General features: G+C 46.7%; 1 protein-coding gene and 1 non-coding gene across 2 annotated transcripts in view; both read right to left on the bottom strand.

The window, feature by feature from the left end:
* CYTH1 (cytohesin 1) overlaps positions 1-21420 on the bottom strand; it is an 80320-nt gene that overhangs the window by 8872 nt on the left and 50028 nt on the right. Inside the window, exons 2-10 of the mRNA XM_061177047.1 lie at positions 13513-13595; positions 12288-12352; positions 10199-10265; positions 9809-9927; positions 9398-9478; positions 8430-8542; positions 7021-7169; positions 6512-6623; positions 1197-1273 (exon numbers count right to left, since the gene is read on the bottom strand). Of these exons, the coding sequence (XP_061033030.1) occupies positions 1197-1273; positions 6512-6623; positions 7021-7169; positions 8430-8542; positions 9398-9478; positions 9809-9927; positions 10199-10265; positions 12288-12352; positions 13513-13595 (866 nt within the window). The remainder of the gene's footprint in view (positions 1-1196; positions 1274-6511; positions 6624-7020; positions 7170-8429; positions 8543-9397; positions 9479-9808; positions 9928-10198; positions 10266-12287; positions 12353-13512; positions 13596-21420) is intronic.
* LOC133081052 (U6 spliceosomal RNA) lies at positions 5079-5182 on the bottom strand. Its single transcript, XR_009698722.1, has one exon. It is a non-coding gene; the product is annotated as a U6 spliceosomal RNA (small nuclear RNA).

Here is a 21420-nt window from a genome sequence, read left to right as displayed (position 1 = left end):
TTAATAACAGAAAAGCAAAGCCAGTTGCAGAACTTACGTGGCATGAGTTTAGCCCCCATAACGCACAAAATCCTGGTCAGCATTCCCTTGGAAATTGCTGAGTGACTGAATTCTGAGCTGACACTGTCATGACTCTCACTTCCCATGTGAGAAGCCACATCCCCACGACGTCTGCAAGCTGAAGAACCACAGTGTGGAACACAGTGTAAACCCGCTTCACCACCAAGCTGCAAAGGGCCAGGCATGGACGTGCACCCTGGCTCCTACCGAGCTTCACACAGACACTGCCAGGACTCTCATCCCATCTTGCTCTAACATCTTTATTATAAAAGATGCTTCTGAACCTTCGTTTTCTCAGTAGCATCTCAACTGCCCTGATTTACTTAAGACACATTCCAGTGCTGCCAGCGGTATATGGTTTGCTCTTCCGATGACCAGGGAACAGGGCAGAAACGAGGGCCTCCAGCTGTGGGGAGCCCGTCTGAGCGGGCTCCAACCTGAGGCTACCAACCTGCTGGGCCTCCTGGGGGCTCCTAGAGGGAGCTTCGGAAAAGGTTTTACTGTACAGTCTTTATTCTCATAGACTCTGTACAATATTTATTCTCATAGAATTGTATGTATTGTAATTCCATTCCCACTAAATAAAAACCAACAAAACTTTCAGTTTAAGTAAACATCAATTTCTTAAAACTCCAGGTAATCTCCCATTTCATTTCACTTTCTTTTCCTCTATTACATATTTTGCCCCTTGGCTGTTTCTTCTAAATCAAGTGCTTCAGTATTTCTGCTACCATAGAATCACAATTACCTTCGTTTCCCTTTCAGTGGGGCCACAAACTCTCTCTTGGCCATGGGTCCAAGTTCATTCTTTCTAGCTCGGCTCTACAACCCATTTCTAAGGCCGTGTATGATGTTGTCTGCCACTGTCTCCTGGCCGGGCGCCTGGCGTCCCAATGGAGAAGTGGATGTCAGCTCTGAGCTACGGTTCCTGTGGCCAGACACCCCACACCACACCCGGGCCCCCCTCTTGAGATTCGTCTTAGCCCTTCCACTTCACATAAACTCTCCTCCTGCCCCAAAGATGCAGCAGGACAAATCTGACTGTCTCCCCCTGCGTCCTCCAACCCTGTCTCATTAGAGCCGTTTAAACACAAGGCCTGGTCCACCCCCGTCCCAGCTGACCAGCAGGCGCTCACCGTCGTGTATTCAAAGTAGTAAAGGCAGTTGTCAGTCAGGATGAACCAGCGTCTTTTCCAAGTCTTTACCCTGCCACCTGCAGAGCAAAGAGAGATGCGTGTTGGATAGGAGTCAACCAGCCAGCGCAGGCTCCGGGGGGGGGGGGGGCTCGAAGCTCTGCCCCCAGAGAGGGTGCAGGACGAGGAAGCGGGGGCAGGGCGCCAGGAAGACACTGAGACCATGGCAGATTTACATCAGTAACGAGACACAGAGCCAAAACAGAAGCACCTTTCACAGCGTGAAAGTCTGTGGGTACAAGCAGAGCAAGCAAGTTGGGTGGCCCCCTGGAGATGACATCAGGACAGCAGATGAGAGCACGGGCTGGGGAGGGAGCTGGGACGGTGACGGACCAGAGAAGCGTCAGCAGAAGCCTATGGATGCGGTGGAAATGGGCGAACACAAGAGGAGGGGAGAGGGTCGTCACCCTGGCTACGCTACACTGCGGGTCCACCAGCCCAGGGTTTTATCAGAACGGGACAGGAGGAGGAACCAGTAAGTAAGACAGTTTAATCCCCTCACAATCAGATCCAGCTCTCCTGGAACATGGGACCCAAGTTCCTACGGTTTCACCTTCCACCCCACCTTCCTGACTGTAGTGCGTTTCTACACTGGCTTTTTAGGTTTCTGGGCCAGTGTCCTAAATTCCCCCAGGGTCCTGGGTGGGACAAAGCAGGATCCCTGGATCAGGGAAGAATCCACTGGTAAGCAGAGGTCCCTATTCAATTCTGGACTTCTCACCGGAATCTTGAAACAAAAATAACTGGAGGAGGAGGCCACAGGACAAGTGAGCTCTCGCGGGTGGCTGTGAGCTGTTGAAGGTTCCCTTAGTCCTTCTCAATATCTCTCAAGAAGAAGAAACACCGGGGTCATGAAGTTATCCCAAGATGATACAAAGGAAGGGAAACTTCACTATGGCCTCGGTGAGTGAAGGCACATCCTGCTCTCAATCTGACCATGAGCAAAGCCTTTCTTCTCCTCGACTTACACCGGGTCCAGGGAAAGCTTTCTGAACATGAACCATATGAAAGGCCTGCATGTGGTGAGATACACACAGCATTTCATAAACACTTCTTACTGCCCTGGATGGGATATGCTCCTTTGCTGACTTAACCTACAGAGAACATCACTCCTCCAATCTTCATAAAGAACAAGGACCACAGGGTGCAAATCTAGTGACCCCAGTCACGCTTCCTTGCTTGCCCCTCACCACAAACAGCTGAGCACAGGGTTTAGAGGGAGTATTCCAGCTGCCAGGACGTGGCTGTGTGACCACGCCAGGTTTCCTCAAAGGATCTGATTGCTGGAGCAACGCAAATCCTGCCACGGAAATGAAGTGTCCAGCGTCGGTCCTGGTAGCAGTTTTGAGGACTACTGGACTTCTGGGCCCCTTGCACGGCTCTGCTTGGGTGCCTGAACTCTGAGAGGTTAAGCGACTGATCACGAATTGCCGAGGTTCTCAATGGCACCGCCTCACGGAAGGAGTTTGGTCCTGAGCCAGCACGCGCTACGCCCCCACCCGCACCCCTTGCTGCTGTCAAGCGAAGACCAACTCGACTCTCTGCCCACAGCAACTGTCAGCTTCTGTGAGCATGTGCCTCTGGACCCTAAGGCCCTAGGGCGTGAATCAAGAAAACCATGGATGGAAATACACATGCGTGAGGAAATGGGAAAGGCTGGGCAGAACCGAAATAAATCAGGAGGAGAAAGAACACAAGGAATATACTTAGAACTGGAGCCAATTTGTCATAATAAAGGAAACCCCCTTCCCCCTTTCAGAACCCGAGGAAGCAGCTCTTCTGCCTCTTGGGCCTTCACCCCCACACAGGGCTCAGCACACAGGACACCTCAACCCAGGCCCACTGCCATGCGCTCCCCTCACAGGACCACCCCGGGGGCACTTGGGGCTCAGGAGGTCGTGGAAGAGGGGTCAGATGTCACAAGGAAGAAGATGGGAGGAAATCTAGGACAAAAGCAAAGCGGGACAAATCCCCTCCCTGGTGATGAAAGCTTGGCTATGTCCCTTCCCGACAACCTGCTGCATTAACGAGACCCCTACCATGAAGCATCACGCGGTCCCAGGGACACATTTCATGTTGAAAGGGAAACAGACATGAAACAAGCAGACAGACCGATGCGCGCACCTAGGACAGTCCCTGAGGAACTCACAGGACCACCTCCCAGCCTGCGTGCCTCTACCCCGTAGATGTAAAGGCCAGATGCTGGCTCCCCCGGAGCTGGGTGGGAACCACCTGACAAGGCCCGGAAACGTTTCATAAATGTCAGTGTTGGGGCCATTCTTTCCCTTGAGGCTCTGCTCAAGTGAGGCTGAAGCAGACACCTGAGGACTCCTCATCTAGAAAACATGTTTCCCTGAATCAGCAAGTGGAGAGCAGATGCCAACGACATAACTACGAGGCCAATTTGGGGGTTTGAACGATGACTCATTGAAAAAGAGGAGGGAGAAAAACAAAACAAAACATAAAAAACAGAGCCGAGGTTGTAATGCCCTCCCCTAAAACACAGGAGATTAAACGGAAGGACTTCAAGAAGGGATTTGGGGGTTTTATCTTTTTTAACTTTACCTGGCCTCATTCTGAGTTTAAGAAACACCATTTCCCTTTTTCATGCAAAGGCAAATGTCCTATGCTGTCTAATTTATTTCTTTTCCTGGTTTGCTTCTCTGGTCACGGCACGTGTGCCCGGAGCACACAACTGCGGGGATCACAACCTCCTCCCCCTCCTCTGCTCTGCTTCAGAAATCTCTGAAGTTCCTGAGTGTCAGTTTGAGTCAGTAATATAGCATACGCCTGGCCAATAATTCCGAGAGACAATTCAGTGAATACTTTGTCTGCTTTTACAAGTCCACTCTTAGTGTGTTTTCTTGCACTACTGCACTCAGGAGAGTTCAAATTATCCTACATCTGGGTGCCCAGCTGTTGGATGCACTATGCACTGCCCCTCCAAGGGAAACATGAAAATCACTCCGCACCCCCAATCCTGACCAGTTCCCTAGGGACTGTACGGTAAGTTAGAAGCAGCATTAACACTACCACCAGCAATTTAAAACAAAATAATCAAAAGTAGCAAAATAAGAAAACGCTGCAGTGATTACAGTGGCCTGGGCAGAGCGAGCGAGCAGGCTGAGGGGATTACATACCTCCTGGAGTTTGGGGCAAGGAAAAGGAGAGCCAAAATCATGGAAACATACAAATGAGGGAGAAAAGAAAATTAAAACAAAGAAATTAAACCCGACTCCTTAATCTTAAGGTGCACTGTATTAGTCATTCATGTCTGCCTTGTGGGGATGGGACATAAAGACAGCAACAGGGCAAACGCCACTGTCCAGCGTGTGAATGAGGGGCTGGCCTCATCTGCCACATCCCATCTGGTAAAGACAAGATCTGAGGCACCACCAAAATCCTGGCCTCAAAGATGCCACAAATCAGCTCTCACCAAGCTGACGTTTATTAGTATATCCTGAATCCAGAGCAAAGACAGTGAAGATTACTTTGGTGAAAATTAAATGTCTCTCTTCGGATGGCTACCTCTTTTTAAAGTGTGTGTAAAAATGGTCACACACAAGCCTGTGAATACATATGTACATATGTGTATACACAAGAATACACACTCTTACGGTTATATGCATACACAGACATATACACACAATTGCAGACAGCTGGAAGGCCTGCCTTCTGTGGCACACACATACGAAGGGGTGATCTGAAGTGTGCTACAATGAAAACACAACGTGAAGAGTTTAGGAGGGTTTGGTGGGGGTCTGGAAAAAGTAATGCAATGACCTAAAAACAAGTCTCACATTTAGTTAAATTTTTTTCTTTTTAAAAAATATGGGATGCCTCATGAATTTACATGTCATCCTGGTGTAAGAACCAAGATAATCTTCGTACTGTTCTAATTTTACTATCTGGGCTGTCAAAGCTAACACTTAGTATTAGCATTTAAACAAATTTCGCTGGAGGGGGAAGCAAATCCAAACTTGGATGCACTTTTAAATTTTCCAGCAGGTTTCCTTTTAACTCTAGCCACTTGGCAATAAAGATGCAGAGCAGAGTGGCCACCTCTGGGGTGAGTAATTTTAGAGCCTTAACTTCGAAGATTCTACTGGCTTAAAGATACATGAAATGTTGACAAATTCAAGAGACATTTAAAACTCCGACCAGTGAGGTGGTGCTTAAGGAGAATTTATGAACTAAGTCATTATGTATAAACACGAGGACTTAGGATATGCTTTTAAAAGGGAATACAAATCCTACTGCCATCTGAACTAGTCAGAAATTGAAGATTTCATTTCAGCGCTTCCCAGATGTGTCAATAATGGCATAGAGTGTAAGGACTTCTAATCTCACTGGGACCAGGAGCTGAAATGGTAGAGGAGGATCATTCTAATGACACCTCCTGATAATGCAGGAACCCACACATCAAAAGGCCAAGGCAGAAGAAGACAGAGGAGAGTACTCTCTCAGTGGCCAAAAAATTAACATCATTACATCCGGGGGCTCTCTCTGCATTCTGAAACGGTTAATGAAATAATCACATGTGCATATGAATGTGTATAAAAACCTTCCTTTTGGTTAGTTTGTCACCTTCATGGCAAGGCATGACCACAAATCTCAGCAATACACGCTCACTTTTGGCAGAGGGAAGAGGAATAATTTTTAATTTTTCTGAATGAACAAAATCGTTAATGTGGCTGATTTGTATTGGAAAGGAGGGGGGAAAAAAAAACCAGCGCCCAAGAATGAGTAAGAGTGCCGTGGATTGCGCTGCAGCCAGGGCCTTGGGTTTGCCATGCACGCTGCCTGTGGGGAGCCAGATGCAGAAGGAAGTGATGATGCACCGGGGTGGGGGAGGCGGGAGCACCGGATACAAACTCGTGATGGGAAGTAGAGAGAAGGGCACAGCTGGCCGCCCTCCCAGTGGTCCGGGGGGCCAGGAAGGGAAAAGGACCAGATCCTCCGGGAACTGCCCCAGAGGGGAAATGTGGAGCGCAAACACATGTAGGCAATATTTATGCGGGCAAGCCTGTCCCCAGGAGTCTCTGTGTGTCCCACGGGGCACTAGCCGTGCATTCACTTCCTTTCTGGAGGCGATCTTGTTAGAACAGTACGAATTCATACCAAAGTCTCTCCTTAGCGCCTCCTGCACCAACCCCCTTTTCGCCACAGTGCAGGCGCGGGTGGGCGAGCGTGCACACACACGTCCTTTCTTTCTAAGTTTCTGCGTTAGGAGCCCTAACCCAGACGGCATCACTTACCGAGCTTCAATAGCCAGCCTTCTCGGTCTGGGTTGAAGAAAGTGTGAGTAAGGTCATTCCCATCATCTTCTGGGATTTTAAAGGGTTCGTTTTTTATGCTCTCATACAGATTCTGGGATAAAAGATGACACTGCATGTCTCTGATCCTAGAAATACCTCTCCTCCCGCCCTTTCCCATCATTCATTTAGTAAGTGTCACTGTGTGCCACGCACTGGTAGCATGGAGAACATCTCTCCCTTTAGGGGCTCACAGAGACAAGAGAAATAAGGTGCCTAATGGACAATTAAGAAAGAAAAGAGATCAGCCCGACTTCCATTCGAGCCTTTAGTTTCAGATTTATAAACCACTTTCCCCCACTGACTCCTCACTGGGCCTCACTACCAATTTCTTAATGAAATTCACATAATTATGTGTATGGTCCGAGTAGACACTGGATGATCCCATGTCCCTCCCGTCCCCTCCGTCAGCGCCGCCCGGGACCACAGTCTTGAATCAGCGCCAAACTCACCCGGAGCAGCTCCTCGGGCAGGTCTCCCCCGTCGTTGATGCCTCGATTCATGGCGATGAACCTCTCCACGGTGGGCTTGTCTTTGACATTGGGGTTATGCAGGCTGGTGTTCAACATGATGATGGCAAATGAGAGGACATAACAAGTGTCTAAAAGAGAAAAGCAAAATCCGATCGGAAACATCCCACCCGAAAGAACAAGTAACGCCGGATGAGACAGAGAATAAAAAGCAGTGCTCTCGACTCAGCTGTTTGGCCTCTAGGAGAGCTGAGATGCTTTCACAGAGATCCTGCCTGACGCTGATTTACAGAGAAGCTGAAGGTCACAGGAGGTGGTGACTTCCCTCTGGTGGCATGGCCAGTAGTGACGCTGTGCTACGCCTGGGGCTTCTGACTCCATGCCCCTTGTACCATCCAACGCTGCAGTCTGAAACTGTCTGGCCCCTTCCCTGCTCTAAGCCCATATTCTCCCACACCTTCAGTTCCTGCACTCTACACCTTCTTCTTAGTCACAAGCTCCCTTCTTTTGATTTACCAGCTCCCCTGGGCACCCCATGCCCAACCTGAACACCCTGTAGCTTCCTTGGGTCTCAGACACACCTAGGTGACCTCTGACACAGTCCAGAGTCCACCTGGGGCATTTCTATCTTCTGAGTCCCAGCCCCATCTTCTCCAGACATCCGGGTTCCCTTTGTTGCTAATCCAATCCAACACTACTTTGTGCTGGGCACCAAAAACAAAAACAAAAACAAACAAACAAAAAGCAGTGCCCTCAAAACAATGGGCAAAATCCACACACCTGGGTATGCTCTAACTGAAAGGTTATATACTGCTCACTGAAAAGAGCAAGGCACGGGAAAGGACATAAAGCATTCAAGACTTAAAGACGTTTATTTCTTCAGATTGTAAAAGAAGAACACATACACCATAGCAAACTAGAAAAGCACAACGTATAAAAAAGAAGATATAAACTACCTATAATCTCATCACCTAGTAATAACTTACTTTGCTTTCTTACATAAATGTGCCTACGTGTAAGGTATCACAAATGTATCTCACAGATACAGACTGTAACACAATTAGAATGAAAACAGATACATAGTTTTGAAGTCTGCTTTTTGGCTAATCTTATTAGCATTTTTCCATGTCAATAAAGCCTCTTTTTAAAAACATGATTTTTAATAGTTGCATACTTCACAATTCAGAGGTACCCTAACTTACATTCTTACTACCTTATTGTTAGAATTTGGATAGTTTCCAACCTTTTACTATTATAAATACCATTTAAAGCAATGTTCTTAGGCAAGAAACTAAGCCCTTTTGTTTTAGGAATGACCTAGTACCTAGAAGAGAACCTGGCAGGCACTGCCAACCACAGGAGAGGACGCCCCCCCCCCCGCCCCCGCTCACCTGTTGACTGGAACACCCCGTGGTTGCACTGACAGTAGCGCTGGGCAAACGCCTCCATCATCCGGTCAATCTTCTGGGCCTCTCCCGGCAGCCGGAAGCTCCACAGGAACTGCCTAGGAGGTGAAGACAGGGCGAGTCATGGGACTTGGGGAGATAATTTGTTTCTCCGTGAATGATTTCTGCAGCAAAGGGAGACGTGGGGGACTTCAGCCTTCAGTCAAGTAACTCTGAACAGATGCAGGCTAACTACTCCACATCACCGTTCTCTCGATCGGAGAGAATGCATTTAGAAAACAATTAAGATTTTCCTATTCAAAAGAATGGTTCTCCTCCTCAGACTGATACACGACTGAAATATAGATAATGCTCATTTTAAAAGAACTCCAATTTCCAGAAAAAAAGATGACATAGCAGGAAAAGAGATTTTCTATCAAAGCGTTCATGACTGATCCCTTTAAGTCAAAGAGAGACCTGTGGTCAACAGATTTAATTCTGGATTATTTTCATCTATCTAAATGACAACACAAAACATGATATTATTTACACTAACGGCAGTGAAAATACCAAATGACAATTTCTCAAAAGATACAGGTAATAGATTTAGCAAAAAAATTAATGTTTTTTCCTTCTAAAATGAAGGGCACACTATCTACTTCCTATTCTAGGGCAGGAAATTAAAGGGTTTTCTAAAGCGAAATTGGGAAAGATTCAAAGTGTAAATATTCATCAATTTCCAAAATGTTAAATGAAAGACCTGAGGAACAGTTTTGCAAAATTTGCTTTCAATTTAATTCCCTTTAACCATCCAATCATTTCAATCATAGGCCAATAGACTACTTTCCTTTAAGATGCTTCGAGATACTCAAATAACCGCCAAAGGTAAATTTCATTAAAATGCCACCCAGGGCAGACGCATAACCAAAGACCCACCTCCCGCTCCACAAGTTGCTAGCTGCGAACGCACTCACCGTAAGGCCTGGACGAGGTTGAGATCGGTGAACTCATGTAGCTCCACAAACGCATGAAGAACCTGGATGTTAAACTCATCTCTAGCAAGAGAAACAAAAGATACGGGGGTGGGGGGGAGAGCAGAAGTCAGACACTGATGCTGAGAATCCAAGGTCATCCCGACCCCCAGCCAGGCCGCCTCCCACGCTGAGCGCTGCGGCCCCGTGGCCGGGGCGGGGGGGGGGGGGGGACAGCCATCTACCTGCAGCTCTCTGTCTGCTAGCTGAACACAGGAGGAGTCCTTCCGCCCCCAAGCACGCCAGCTGCTGTTCCCCAGCACCCCTCGGGACAAAGCTCGGAGCATCCTGGAGTTTGTTCTCTAGGTAACTAACTGCTGACCAACCTACCACAGGTGTCTCCAGAGGCCTTACCTCTCCCCCAGATAGTCACCGATGGCTGTTTTGTTGAGCCCTTCACCTTTGTACAAGAACTGGGCGATGTCTTCACAAGTGTTCTTCAGCAGATCATTCTCTATTAAGAATTGGATCCCCTGGAAAGACAGCAAAGATGCCAATCGTGCCTTAGACCCCAGGAAGGTCCGGAAAGGAGACAAGGGCGCAGGAAGAACGGGTGTGGGTGCTCTGGACACAGAGGAAGTATCTACTAAGTAATTCCAAGTTCTGCAGGAAGCAGGGCTCACAACATGAGCTGCACTCTACAAACAGGCAGGTAAGCTGTCTCAGTGCCCCTGGGTTCCAGCTGACACCGTGGAAACCGCCACCTTACAGACTATGGGCTCTGGCTGCTGCCTTTCCACTTACTTTTTTAGGATCCATGTTGAATTTTTTCCTGCCCATGGCTACCTGTTTGTTCCTCTGCATGTTTTTCCTGTAAAACAACCACCACAGCCATTTAAGTACTCCAGGTATTCGAGAATTTTTGAAAGACTGATATGACCCCCACAAGCGTCCACTGATTTGCAGGGATTTCTGAGATTTATCCAGGAAAGCACAGGCACACTTAGGTCTAACTATGGAAGGACACTGAAATCCTGACCCTGGCCCCAGGATCATTTGTTCCTTCTACCGCAGTGGGTTTCTTTTTTTAACATCATTTTTTAAAACTTCATTGAGGTATAGTTTACATATCATATAACATACCCATTTTGAGTGTACATCTGAATGATGTTTACTAAGTTTACTAAGTTGTGCAACTATCACCATAATCCAGTTTTAGAGCATTTTCAAAACCCCAGAAGTGTATGCTATTTAAGTTAATAGCTTATTGCCTCAATCTGTTCTTCCATTCATCTGCTGGTAGACATTTAAAGCTAATTCCAGTTTTTGGCTATTTTAAATAAGAATGCTGTAGCTATCCTCGTGCATGTGGGCACGCTCTCATTTCTCTTGAGTAAATACCTGGGAGCTGAACTGCTGGGCACAGCACGGATATATGGTCAACATTATAAGAAACTGCCGTCCCGTTTCCCCAGTGTTTACACTGCTTATTCTCACCAGCTCTCGGCAACTCGAGACGCCACCTGTCTATTTAATGCCAGCCGTCCTAGTGGGTGTGAAGCAGCATCTCCTTATGACTAATGGTACTGAGCATTTTTCATGTGTCTATTATACGTATAAAAGTGTTCAAGTTTTTGCCCATTTTTTAGTTAAGCTGATTTATTTATTTATTTGTTTGTCTGTTTGGCTGCGCCGGGTCTTAGTTGAGGCACGCAGGATCTCTGTTGCCGCGTGCGGGGTCCTTGTTGCAGCGTGCGGGATCTTTTTTAGTTGCGGCACGCGGGATTTTTAGTTGCAGCATGCGGGATCTAGTTCCCTGACCAGGGATCGAACCGGGGCTCCCTGCATTGGGAACGCGGAGTCTTAACCACTGGACCACGAGGGAAGTCCCTAAGCTGTTTTTTTATTAGTAAGTTTTACGTGTTCTTTCTATAGATATTCTGGATACAGGTCCTTTTTCAAATTCGGGTATTGCAAGTATTTTCTCCTCGTCTGTGGTTTGCCTATTCATTTCTTTTAAGAGTATATTTTATAAGAGCAGAAATTGTAAATTCTGATGAACTCCTATTTGTCCATTTCTTTTAAGCTACAGTTTTTTTTTAATGGCAAGTAAGAAAGCTATAATTCAGAACTGACAATGCAGTGACTGGATGTGATGAGCTGGCCGATTTCTGCAGGACATGCAGCTTCACTAATCCCTGATGGCCCTGCCCACACAAGTTTAAAATAACAAAATCAAACAGTCTCATGAAGCCAGACAGAGAGACTCAGACTTAGAAAAATACAGACATGCAGTGAATTAGCAATAGCCCATTTACGACATTAAGCAGTTAGAAAATGGTCTGGGAAACCCATTCAAAATTAAACTCTCAAAGCAACTAAGATTTCACGTAGTTAAAAGAAGAAAATAACCTGTAGACACCCCTTGTCACTTTGTGCTATAATCTCATTTCTACGTTCTCTTCTCGTAAGTCTTAGGGAGGCACCAGCAAGCTTGTGATGACACCCTGACACAACTGGGCCTCCAGCCTTCTGGAACTGCATTGGCAGCATCCATTAAGCTTTTCCTTTACCGAAAAGGAAAAACAGAAACTCTAGAATAGGTACACAGTGGACAAGAGAAGGGAAGAAATAGTTCACACGACCGTTTAAGGGCAGTTTAAGGCTTTGGGGGACCTGCCAAGTTCTCCATTTCAGCCTTTCCAACAATGTCAAAAGCCCTCACATTTAGAAGTCCCTGCGCTGAAGGCAAAAAGTATGGTTACGTATGTGCTTGCTAGGCAAAGAGGGCAGAAAACACACTTTCTTCTTAAATACACCACGTGTGTACAATTGCAGGCTGGCACTTGGCGATGCTACAACCACAAAACCACCTGGAAGAGGACAGACTCACCTCTCTTCTGTGGACCCCAGGTTTTCAATTTCATTAGCTACTTCTGCTATCTCATCTTTCAGCCTCTGCAAAACACACAGCCCAGAATTACCAGCAGGAAGATACAGATCAAATTAAAATCTCTAAAATCTCACACAACTCCCTCCAACCAAAAACTAAAATAAAGCAAAATGAAATTAAATAAGATGACGCCCCCCCAAAATCTAAAAATTTTTGGAAAATTCATCTATTCAACAAATATTTCTTGGGTTCCTACCAGATAGTAAACATTCTAGGGACTACAAAGGTGAAAAAGATACCTCCTGACCTCAAGGAGTTTACAGTCTAGGACAGAAATTTATAATCATACACACTATGTACAGTATGTATTTTTCCACTGAAAACGGCGGCCTTAACACAGTCTGCTGGAGCACATCTGAAGCTCACTGAACAGCGGGTGACAGAAGATTCCCAGGATAAACCACTCCCCCCAACGCCCAGGCTGCCTGGCCAGCAGTGCTGGTGCTGGGCCAACAGTGCCGCCAAGTGGCTGGCAAAGGGAACACTGATACCAGCTCTGCCTTCCACCCCTCCCCCATCTAAGCAGGCCCTCAGAGTGGACGATTGTCACGCTGGAGGGGGCTTTGAGTGAAGAACTGCTAAGCTTTCCCAGCACTTACCAGTAAAGGAGGAATCCTTTGATTAGGGTCACAGCAAAGTATACTCACACCAACACTGGAGCACGCCCAGTCTTTCCGACGATACACTTTGCAGCTTGGGGTTACAGGGTGTGCCCCCCTGCCCCGCCCCGTCCCTGAGCTCTCAAATGTTTTACAGAGCAGAGAATTCTAAAAGAATTGGCTTCCCCAGGGGCTAAAATAATCCAACTAATGGCAACCTATCAACAGGTGTTTTCATTCCTATTTTACAGATAAAGAAACTGAAGACCAAAGAGGCAAAATTCTCTATCTAGAATCGCCCTGCCAGAAAGTGGCCACCAGGACGTGGACATGGGTCTACTTAACCTGAAGCCTGGGTTCTAGTCGCAGTCAGGAGACCTGTCACTCTAGCCTGACAGCCGGCCAGCTGGGTGCAGCTTACAGAGCATTCCTCCTCTCTGAGATTCCACTCTTACTTGTTAAGCAAAGCTGGTTATCAATACCTGCACTTTATCAGAACTGTGGTGAGACCAAGTCAGAAGGTGTCACGAGAAGACACCTGGTCAAGGTGGCTGCCCAGCTCCTACCTGGATGTCGGCCAGCAGCTCCTGCTTCCTCCGCCGAATGTTCTCCAGCTCCTGGCGCTCCTCTGCAGTCAGGTCACTGGGAACTACAAAAAAGGAGGGAAGAAAGCTTTTACCTCGCCAAAAACAAATACAATCCAGAGACCGCAAAAGGACAAAGGTACCACGGAAGAGGTGAGAAGCCAGTGTCGGAAATGAACGACTGCTGGGGACGGATCTGGCTCCCATTCTCCGTCAGGATTACCAAGGTTAGAAAGGATAGTGGATCACAGAGAAGAGCTCTGATAAAGGAACAGTTGTCACAAAAAAACAAGAGAGAAAAGGCTGCCCGAGATGAGATGAGATGAGATGAGATGAGATGAGGTTGGCTAGGAATGAAAGAGGAGGACTGTTGGCCAGGCCCTGGCCATTTCCATCCTGAGGGGTGGGGGGCTCAGGCCCCTGGGTTAATCCATCTCTCTAGGCCTCGGCTCCCTCACTGGGTCCAGCCCCGACACAGGGCAATGTCCATGACCCTAGAGGGGAGGGGGAGGCAACAGAGAAGCAACGTGAATGACAGTTCTGTGCCATTCTGGATGGGGAAGGGGAGAGACTAGTATGTACAGAGAAAAAAAATCTAGAAGGACACACCCGCAAACTGAAACAATGTTTAACTCTGAGGATGGGGTTATGGGGACTTTTCTCTCTGCTTTATACCCTTTAACATTTTTTGAGTCATATTTTTAAATGAGCTCTTATCATCAGAACAAAGTTACTTAATTCCCCATCACAGTTCTCACCACAAAACGCTTCCACATCCTCAAGACTCCATCTCCTCTAAAAGCAGGGGCTCGGGGTAGGAAGGCCCTACAATGGTCCTTCTGAGTGCGCGGGCAGCCAGTGGTCCATGGAAGAACAGGCGTTGGCATCAGGCACGCCCGGCTCCAATCCCAGATCCAACCCATCACACAGCACTCAGGCCACTTTGCACAGTTACTGAACCTATTCAGGCCGCGTTCAGCACCAATAAAATGGGGACACCCTCGCCCATGCACTGGCTGCTGTGAGGGTGAAGTCCCATAGTCACTGAAGTGCGCCCCATCCCGCCTGGGGCTTAGGAGGGGCTCACAAGTGTTGGTCCCATTCCCTTGGGGGCCACAGCAAAGGGCCCCATGTTGCCAAATGGGAGGAGCAGTAACTGGATGCTTCCATCCTTCGCGCAGGCGCCCCAGTAAGTGAGGACAGCTCCGTATGATGTGGTGGCCACAAGCCGAGTGTGGGTAGGAAGCACTTGAAATGTGATTAGCCCAGTTTGAGATGGGCTGTGTGTGTAAAATACACACCACATTTTGTACCAAAAGAGTAACATATCTCTTTAATACTTTTTTGTATTGATTACACATTGAAATGATAAGTTGGTAAATAAAATATATTATTTTAATTGTGCTCACAGGGGCTGCTGGAGAGTAACACTGCATTTGTGGCTCATATTACGTTTCTACTGGGCAGCACAGTGGAACAGTTCTGCTTGAAGGCATAGTCAGGGTGCACGACTTGCCAAGCATGGCACTGAAACTGAATCTACTGCGATCAGAGCACAGCTACTCTCCCCAAATATTTCATAAAAATCATGTAAGACAATAGAAGAGGGTAGAAACAACAGACCACGATTAAGTCTCAGCACACGTTAGTTAGTTAGTTACGCACACGTTAGTTAGTTACGCACACGTTAGTTAGTTAGTTACGCACACGTTAGTTAGTTAGTTACGCACACGTTAGTTAGTTAGTTACGTTAGGTTCTAAGCTGATTCTTCCTTTTTTATCCAGCTTTTCCCCACCCTTGTCTAGAAAAGTGTCTTTTTTTAAAAAATAAATTTATTTTTCTTTTTTTAAACATCTTTATTAGAGTATAATTGCTTTACAATGGTGTGTTAGTTTCTGCTTTATAACAAAGTGAATCAGTTATACATATACATATGTCCCCATATCTCTTCCCTCTTGCATCTCTCTCCCTTCCACCCTCCCTATCCCACCCCTCTAGGTGGTCACAAAGCACCGAGCTGATCTCCGGCTGCTATGCGGCTGCTTCCCACTAGCTATCTATTTTACGTTTCATAGTGTATATATGTCCATGCCACTCTCTCACTTTGTCCCAGCTTACCCTTCCCCCTCCCCGTATCCTCAAGTCCATTCTCTAGTAGGTCTGCATCTTTATTCCCGTCTTGCCCCTAGGTTCTTCTGACCATTTTTTTTTTTCAGATTCCATATATATGTGTTAGCATATGGTATTTGTTTTTCTCTTTCTGACTTACTTCACTCTGTATGACAGTCTCTAGGTCCATCCACCTCACTACAAATAACTCAGTTTCATTCCTTTTTATGGCTGAGTAATATTCCATTGTATATATGTGCCACATTTTCTTTATCCATTCATCTGTCGATGGACACTTAGGTTGCTTCCATGTCCTGGCTATTGTAAATAGAGCTGCAATGAACATTTTGGTACATGACTCTTTCTGAATTATGGTTTTCTCAGGGTATATGCCCAGGAGTGGGATTGCTGGGTCGTATGGTAGTTATATTTTTAGTTTTTTGAGGAACCTCCATACTGTTCTCCATAGTGGCTGTATCAATTTACATTCCCACCAACAGTGCAAGAGGGTTCCCTTTTCTCCACACCCTCTCCAGCATTTATTGTTTGTAGATTTTTTGATGGTGGCCATTCTGACCGGTGTGAGATGATATCTCATTGTAGTTTTGATTTGCATTTCTCTAATGATTAATGATGTTGAGCATTCTTTCATGTGTTTGTTGGCAATCTGTATATCTTCTTTGGAGAAATGTCTATTTAGGTCTTCTGCCCATTTTTGGATTGGGTTGTTTGTTTTTTTGATATTGAGCTACATGAGTTGCTTATATGTTTTGGAGATTAATCCTTTGTCAGTTGCTTCACTTGCAAATATTTTCTCCCATTCTGAGGGTTGTCTTTTCGTCTTGTTTATGGTTTTCTTTGCTGTGCAAAAGCTTTTAAGTTTCATTAGGTCCCATTTGTTTATTTTTGTTTTTATTTCCATTTCTCTAGGAGGTGGGTCAAAAAGGATCTTGCTGTGATTTATGTCATAGAGTGTTCTGCCTATGTTTTCCTCTAAGAGTTTGATGGTGTCTGGCCTTACATTTAGGTCTTTAATCCATTTTGAGTTTATTTTTGTGTACGGTGCTAGGGAGTGTTCTAATTTCATTCTTCTACACGTAGCTGTCCAGTTTTCCCAGCACCACTTATTGAAGAGGCTGTCTTTTCTCCACTGTATATTTATTTTTGGCTGCATTGGGTCTTCGTTGCTGCACGCAGGCTTTCTCTAGTTGCGGCGAGCGGGGGCTACTCTTGGTTGCGGTGTGCGGGCTTCTCATTGCGGTGGCTTCTCTCATTGCGGAGCACGGGCTCTAGGTGCGTGGGCTTCAGTAGTTGTGGCACGCAAGCTCAGTAGTTGTGGCTCGCGGCCTTAGTTGCTCCGCGGCATGTGGGATCTTCCCGGACCAGGGCTCGAACCCGTGTCCCCTGCATTGGCAGGCGGATTCCCAACCACTGCGCCACCAGGAAAGTCCCTAGAAAAGTGTCTTTTAAACTTCTCCAAGACCCACAATTAAGAAATGCATTCGATTTCACGACCCAATCTCCCCCATACACAACAGTATCAAAAATAATACCCTTGGGACTTCCCTGGTGCTCCAATGGTTAAGACTCCATGCTTCCACTGCAGGGGGCATGCGTTTGATCCCTGATTGGGAAACTAAGATCCCACATGCCGCACAGTGCAGCCAAAAAAAGAAAACAAAAACAAAAACAAACTCCTCACCACGTGAAATCCATTGACATTTTCTACTGTTTTACTCTTAGTTTTCCTAACAGTGGCTGTGGCCCACGAAACTGATTTCGTAGCCTAATGAACGCACTGAGTCCTGTAGTTTGAAATACACTCCTAATTCACTACAGGCTGGAAGACAGAGCCATCTAGAGATTCCAACAGACCACCTACACCCAGCCCAGGCCTTCCAAGTGCAGCCTCAACTGTCTCTGTGAACTCAGGGGTGAGCATTCCAACAGCTACTTCAGGAGAAAGTTAACTAACAACAGATCAGTTCTAGTTAGAGCAAAAACCACTCTAAGAAACAACACAAACTCTACTGATTCATACCCCATTCTAGAGAAAAGCACGCCTAAAGGAGTTCATTCTGCTGCTTCTGGGCTTCACAAACCAGAAAAATTTCTAGTCCGTGAAGATGAGAAGTTCCCTTTAAGAAACTAATTTCCTGAGCTTCTAACATAACATGGTTTTGCAAATTTGAGGCAATAGTTCATTTCTTTAATAGCTATTCCATGGGGGAATGAATAACCAGGCTTTGACTCTGAACCACAGAGAAGGCTTGATCAGATCACTAAGGAGTCTCGCCCCAATCAGAGGCAAGACTATGGTCCTCATAACAAGGCTGATGAAAAACAGAACCATGATGTGAAAAATCTGTATCTCAAGACTGCTGGATACCCTGAGAAGCCAATTTCTATTGTTCCAAACTGGAAACTCTCAGTGGTGGCTTCCTTTTCAGAATCTAAGCACCCAGCCATTCTGGGTTAGCCTTCGCACAAGACAGTTTTTCTGGAAGGTCACCATCTAGTTTCTGCAGCAGAAGTTCAGAATGTGCCTGCGGTCCTCCACCTTCTGAGATGCTGCTTTAGAGAGAGTAAAGGAATAAAAAAAGGTACAATCCTGCAATACCACACAGTACGGGGAGAGGGGCCATCGGCAAAAGAGGCTTCAACGAATTTCCAGGGCAAAGAAGGCAGAGCGCCAACAACTCCCTCTGAAAGCAGACTCCACGAGGGCAGGGACCTTGCATGCCTGACACTGCCGTGTTCGCAGCACCCAGCACAGTGCCTGGCACCCAAAGGTTCTGAATATATATTTGTCCCCAGGCAAAAACAAAGGAGCTGGGCCGACACGCGGAGAGCAAGCATGGGAGAGGGTGCCCAGGGCGGAGCCTCGATTCCTGTATTTGGGAGGCCTGGTACTGCCCTGTGGAGAGCAGACTTATGCCCCCAGGCCCGTCCCCACACTTGGAGCTCCCACTCAGCCCATCCCCCGTATCATTCTTCCGCTCACAGAGATGGCTGAGCCTCCGGCCCGAATGGGAACCAGCAGGGCAGGGAGCAGATAATCTACCCTGGAGCAGACAGAGATAATTAAGGGAACGGAAGAAAACTTTGAAAGAACAGGAAACTATGAAAAGGAGACAATTACAGAAAAAGAATAAGCTCTTGGAAATTAAACATATTTTGCCCCTCTAGCCTCTCCCAAAATAAAAAAAGTCAATAAAAGGATAAAAGATGATGTTGAGGCACTCCTACAGAACAAAGTGCAAAAGAAAAGACTTGAAAAAAGAAGCAAAACAAAATATAAGCAAGAAGTCAGTCCATTCAGTATAATAAAGTTTTTTTTAATCTCAGAGAAGTCCTCAGAGTAAAGTTCAGAAGTTGAAGGATTAAAGATGATCCTAAAACCTCGATGAGAAGTAAAGAGGGGAACCAGACCACCCACAAAACAAGAATCGGGCTGGAGCAACAGAGATCCCGGAAGACAGTGGAAGGGGCTTTCAAAGTTCTAAACAAAAACGATTCTGACCCGACACGCACGCACACTCACAGCGTGGAGAGGATCCGATCAGAACAAGAGGCCAATGGGCTGCAAGAAGACCGTCCTCAGGAAGAGTGGACGAGAGAATGAATGGGAAAGAACTGGAGTGTTTACGATGGGAGAAGGCATCACTTGGGTCTCCTCTCAACAGAAGAACAAGGTAGCTAGAAACAGGAAAAACAAAGGCTAGAGGGAATCAGGGTTCAAGCCACATGCCAACGGGAGGCAAGAAAGGAGGCATCGACCTTGGTGCTGGGAAGAGCTCCCAGGAGGGCGCACACTCCTGTCGCGGGGCGGGTGCCGGTGGGGAGCACGTGGCACAGAGACCACTTCAGGTTCCAGGACAAAAGCTGTATGTAGTCAGCTGTGAGCATGCTGAAATGGGGAAAGAGCTGACGGAGGTGTGAGGGCCCGAGACGGGCAAGGAGCACACGAAGGGCAAGCGGGCTCTCCGCACCTCCTCTTACAAAGGAGCAGGAGGCACACGTGAAAGATCACAGATAGAAATCAAGGTTGTGAATGCGTGTATGAGAGTCTCAAAGATGAAAATTAAGCGACCAGACATTTGTGAAAAACTATCAAAAATGGACAGGGAGAGAGTGAAGGAAAGAATGCTGCAAGTGAAGGAAATCAGGAGATAATCTTTGACTTTGATAAAATAATCAGCAGGAAGAGAATATTAATACAAACCTGGCAGCATCTACCAGAAGATCAAAAACCAGAAACAGTTCATTATGAGTGGTTGCTTCTGGGTAGGGGGGTCTGGGAATGGAGAGAGATGGGGCACATGAGCTCCTGAATACTTGCTTAAAAAAATACAGTTAAGTACTACTGTATTTTTTAAATGAAAAATAAAAATGTTATTCTATGGTCACTAGAAAAAGGCCTTCTATTGGGCTGGCCAAAAAGTTCGTTCGGGATTTTCCGTAACATCTTATGGAACATCAATATGTCCTGGTGGTCAGATGGAAGATACTTCTAGCCAGTGTGCAGTTAGAACCAGCAAGACATTTATCCACATTTACTTTGAAGCTGTCTCCTGACATTAACCACGCGATTTCTAAATCGCTTCTCCATTCCACACTTAGTACCCTTAAATCACAGCACTGCTTCCCTTTTGGTTCAACAAATCACCTAAGAACTTACCACACACAAAAAAAAAGAAGCAGATTTAGATCTCATTTTTCTAGTGGAATTTTGCTCTGAGGTGAGAAAAAAAAATCCAGCATTTTAACAAATGTATTTTCCTCTGCTTAAACTTATCAATGCAACACCAAATTTTCAACTCAAGCCCTCATTCTCATGTTGCCCATGAGGAAAAGAAAAATTCCACAGACAAAATGCTTAATTTCATTTAACAGCATGAAGAATCAAAACCATGGCTGGAGAGCCAGAGGAGTAAGTGATCCCTAGGATCCTAGCTGGCGTCTCAAGGACCCTGGAAGGCTGCCACCAGGACACGACAGGAACAGCTGGTACTCAGAAACCACCACATCCACTCGGCACCCCGAGTTTCTGAGAAAGCAGCGTGGGCCCCTGGGAAACGCATCTATCTACCCAAGCCCTGGCTCTCCTGCGTAGCCATTAGGGTTAAACTGTAAAAGATCTGATGGGCCAGATGGCAGAGCAACAAACAACTCCTCCTCCCCACACACCACCCCCCCCTCCGACTGCCACGTGCTGCAGCCACGCTTCTGTGCCAGGAAGGCAGCTAAACCCTCTTCTCCTGAAAAGAATGGCAACTAGGGAGGCAGCGGCCTGCGCATAAAGGACACGGGGCAGAGGGCCTGGAGGCCTTGGGAATTCGTGCCTGCAAAGGTTAATTTCAATACAAGGTGTCCTGCTTCCAGCATGGGGACCAGTCCAGCAGCAGCCCCTCACCATTCCCTTGCAGGGCTCCAATTTAATGAAGGGGATTAAAGAGCCTACAACAACAAGGGACCATTGTGCTCGGCTGTGAATAGAAAAGCCACACAAGGGGACCTTCTATTTATTTCTTTATTTAAATGTTGCTCTGCGGATTTAACCGGCAGAAACCCAGAGCAGCAATGTGCTCCATCCAGCGCATACAAAGGAGGCTCTCTTAAAGGGACAGCGCCCTCCTTCCGGGCTGGGGGCGGGTAGATATGCACATGCGGCATCGCTAGGTCCAGCTTCTCCCTCCCCAGCGGTCACAGTCACGGGCAGGTGCCCAGAGACCTGCCATGAAGTCCAACTGTAAAGGCAGATCTTCTGACAGCAGTTT

The sequence above is a fragment of the Eubalaena glacialis genome, chromosome 19 (assembly GCF_028564815.1).
Source record: "Eubalaena glacialis isolate mEubGla1 chromosome 19, mEubGla1.1.hap2.+ XY, whole genome shotgun sequence".
NCBI classification, from domain to species: domain Eukaryota; kingdom Metazoa; phylum Chordata; class Mammalia; order Artiodactyla; family Balaenidae; genus Eubalaena; species Eubalaena glacialis.
The sequence above is the reverse complement of the archived record's forward strand: the minus strand, read 5'-3'. Positions and strand labels throughout refer to the sequence as shown.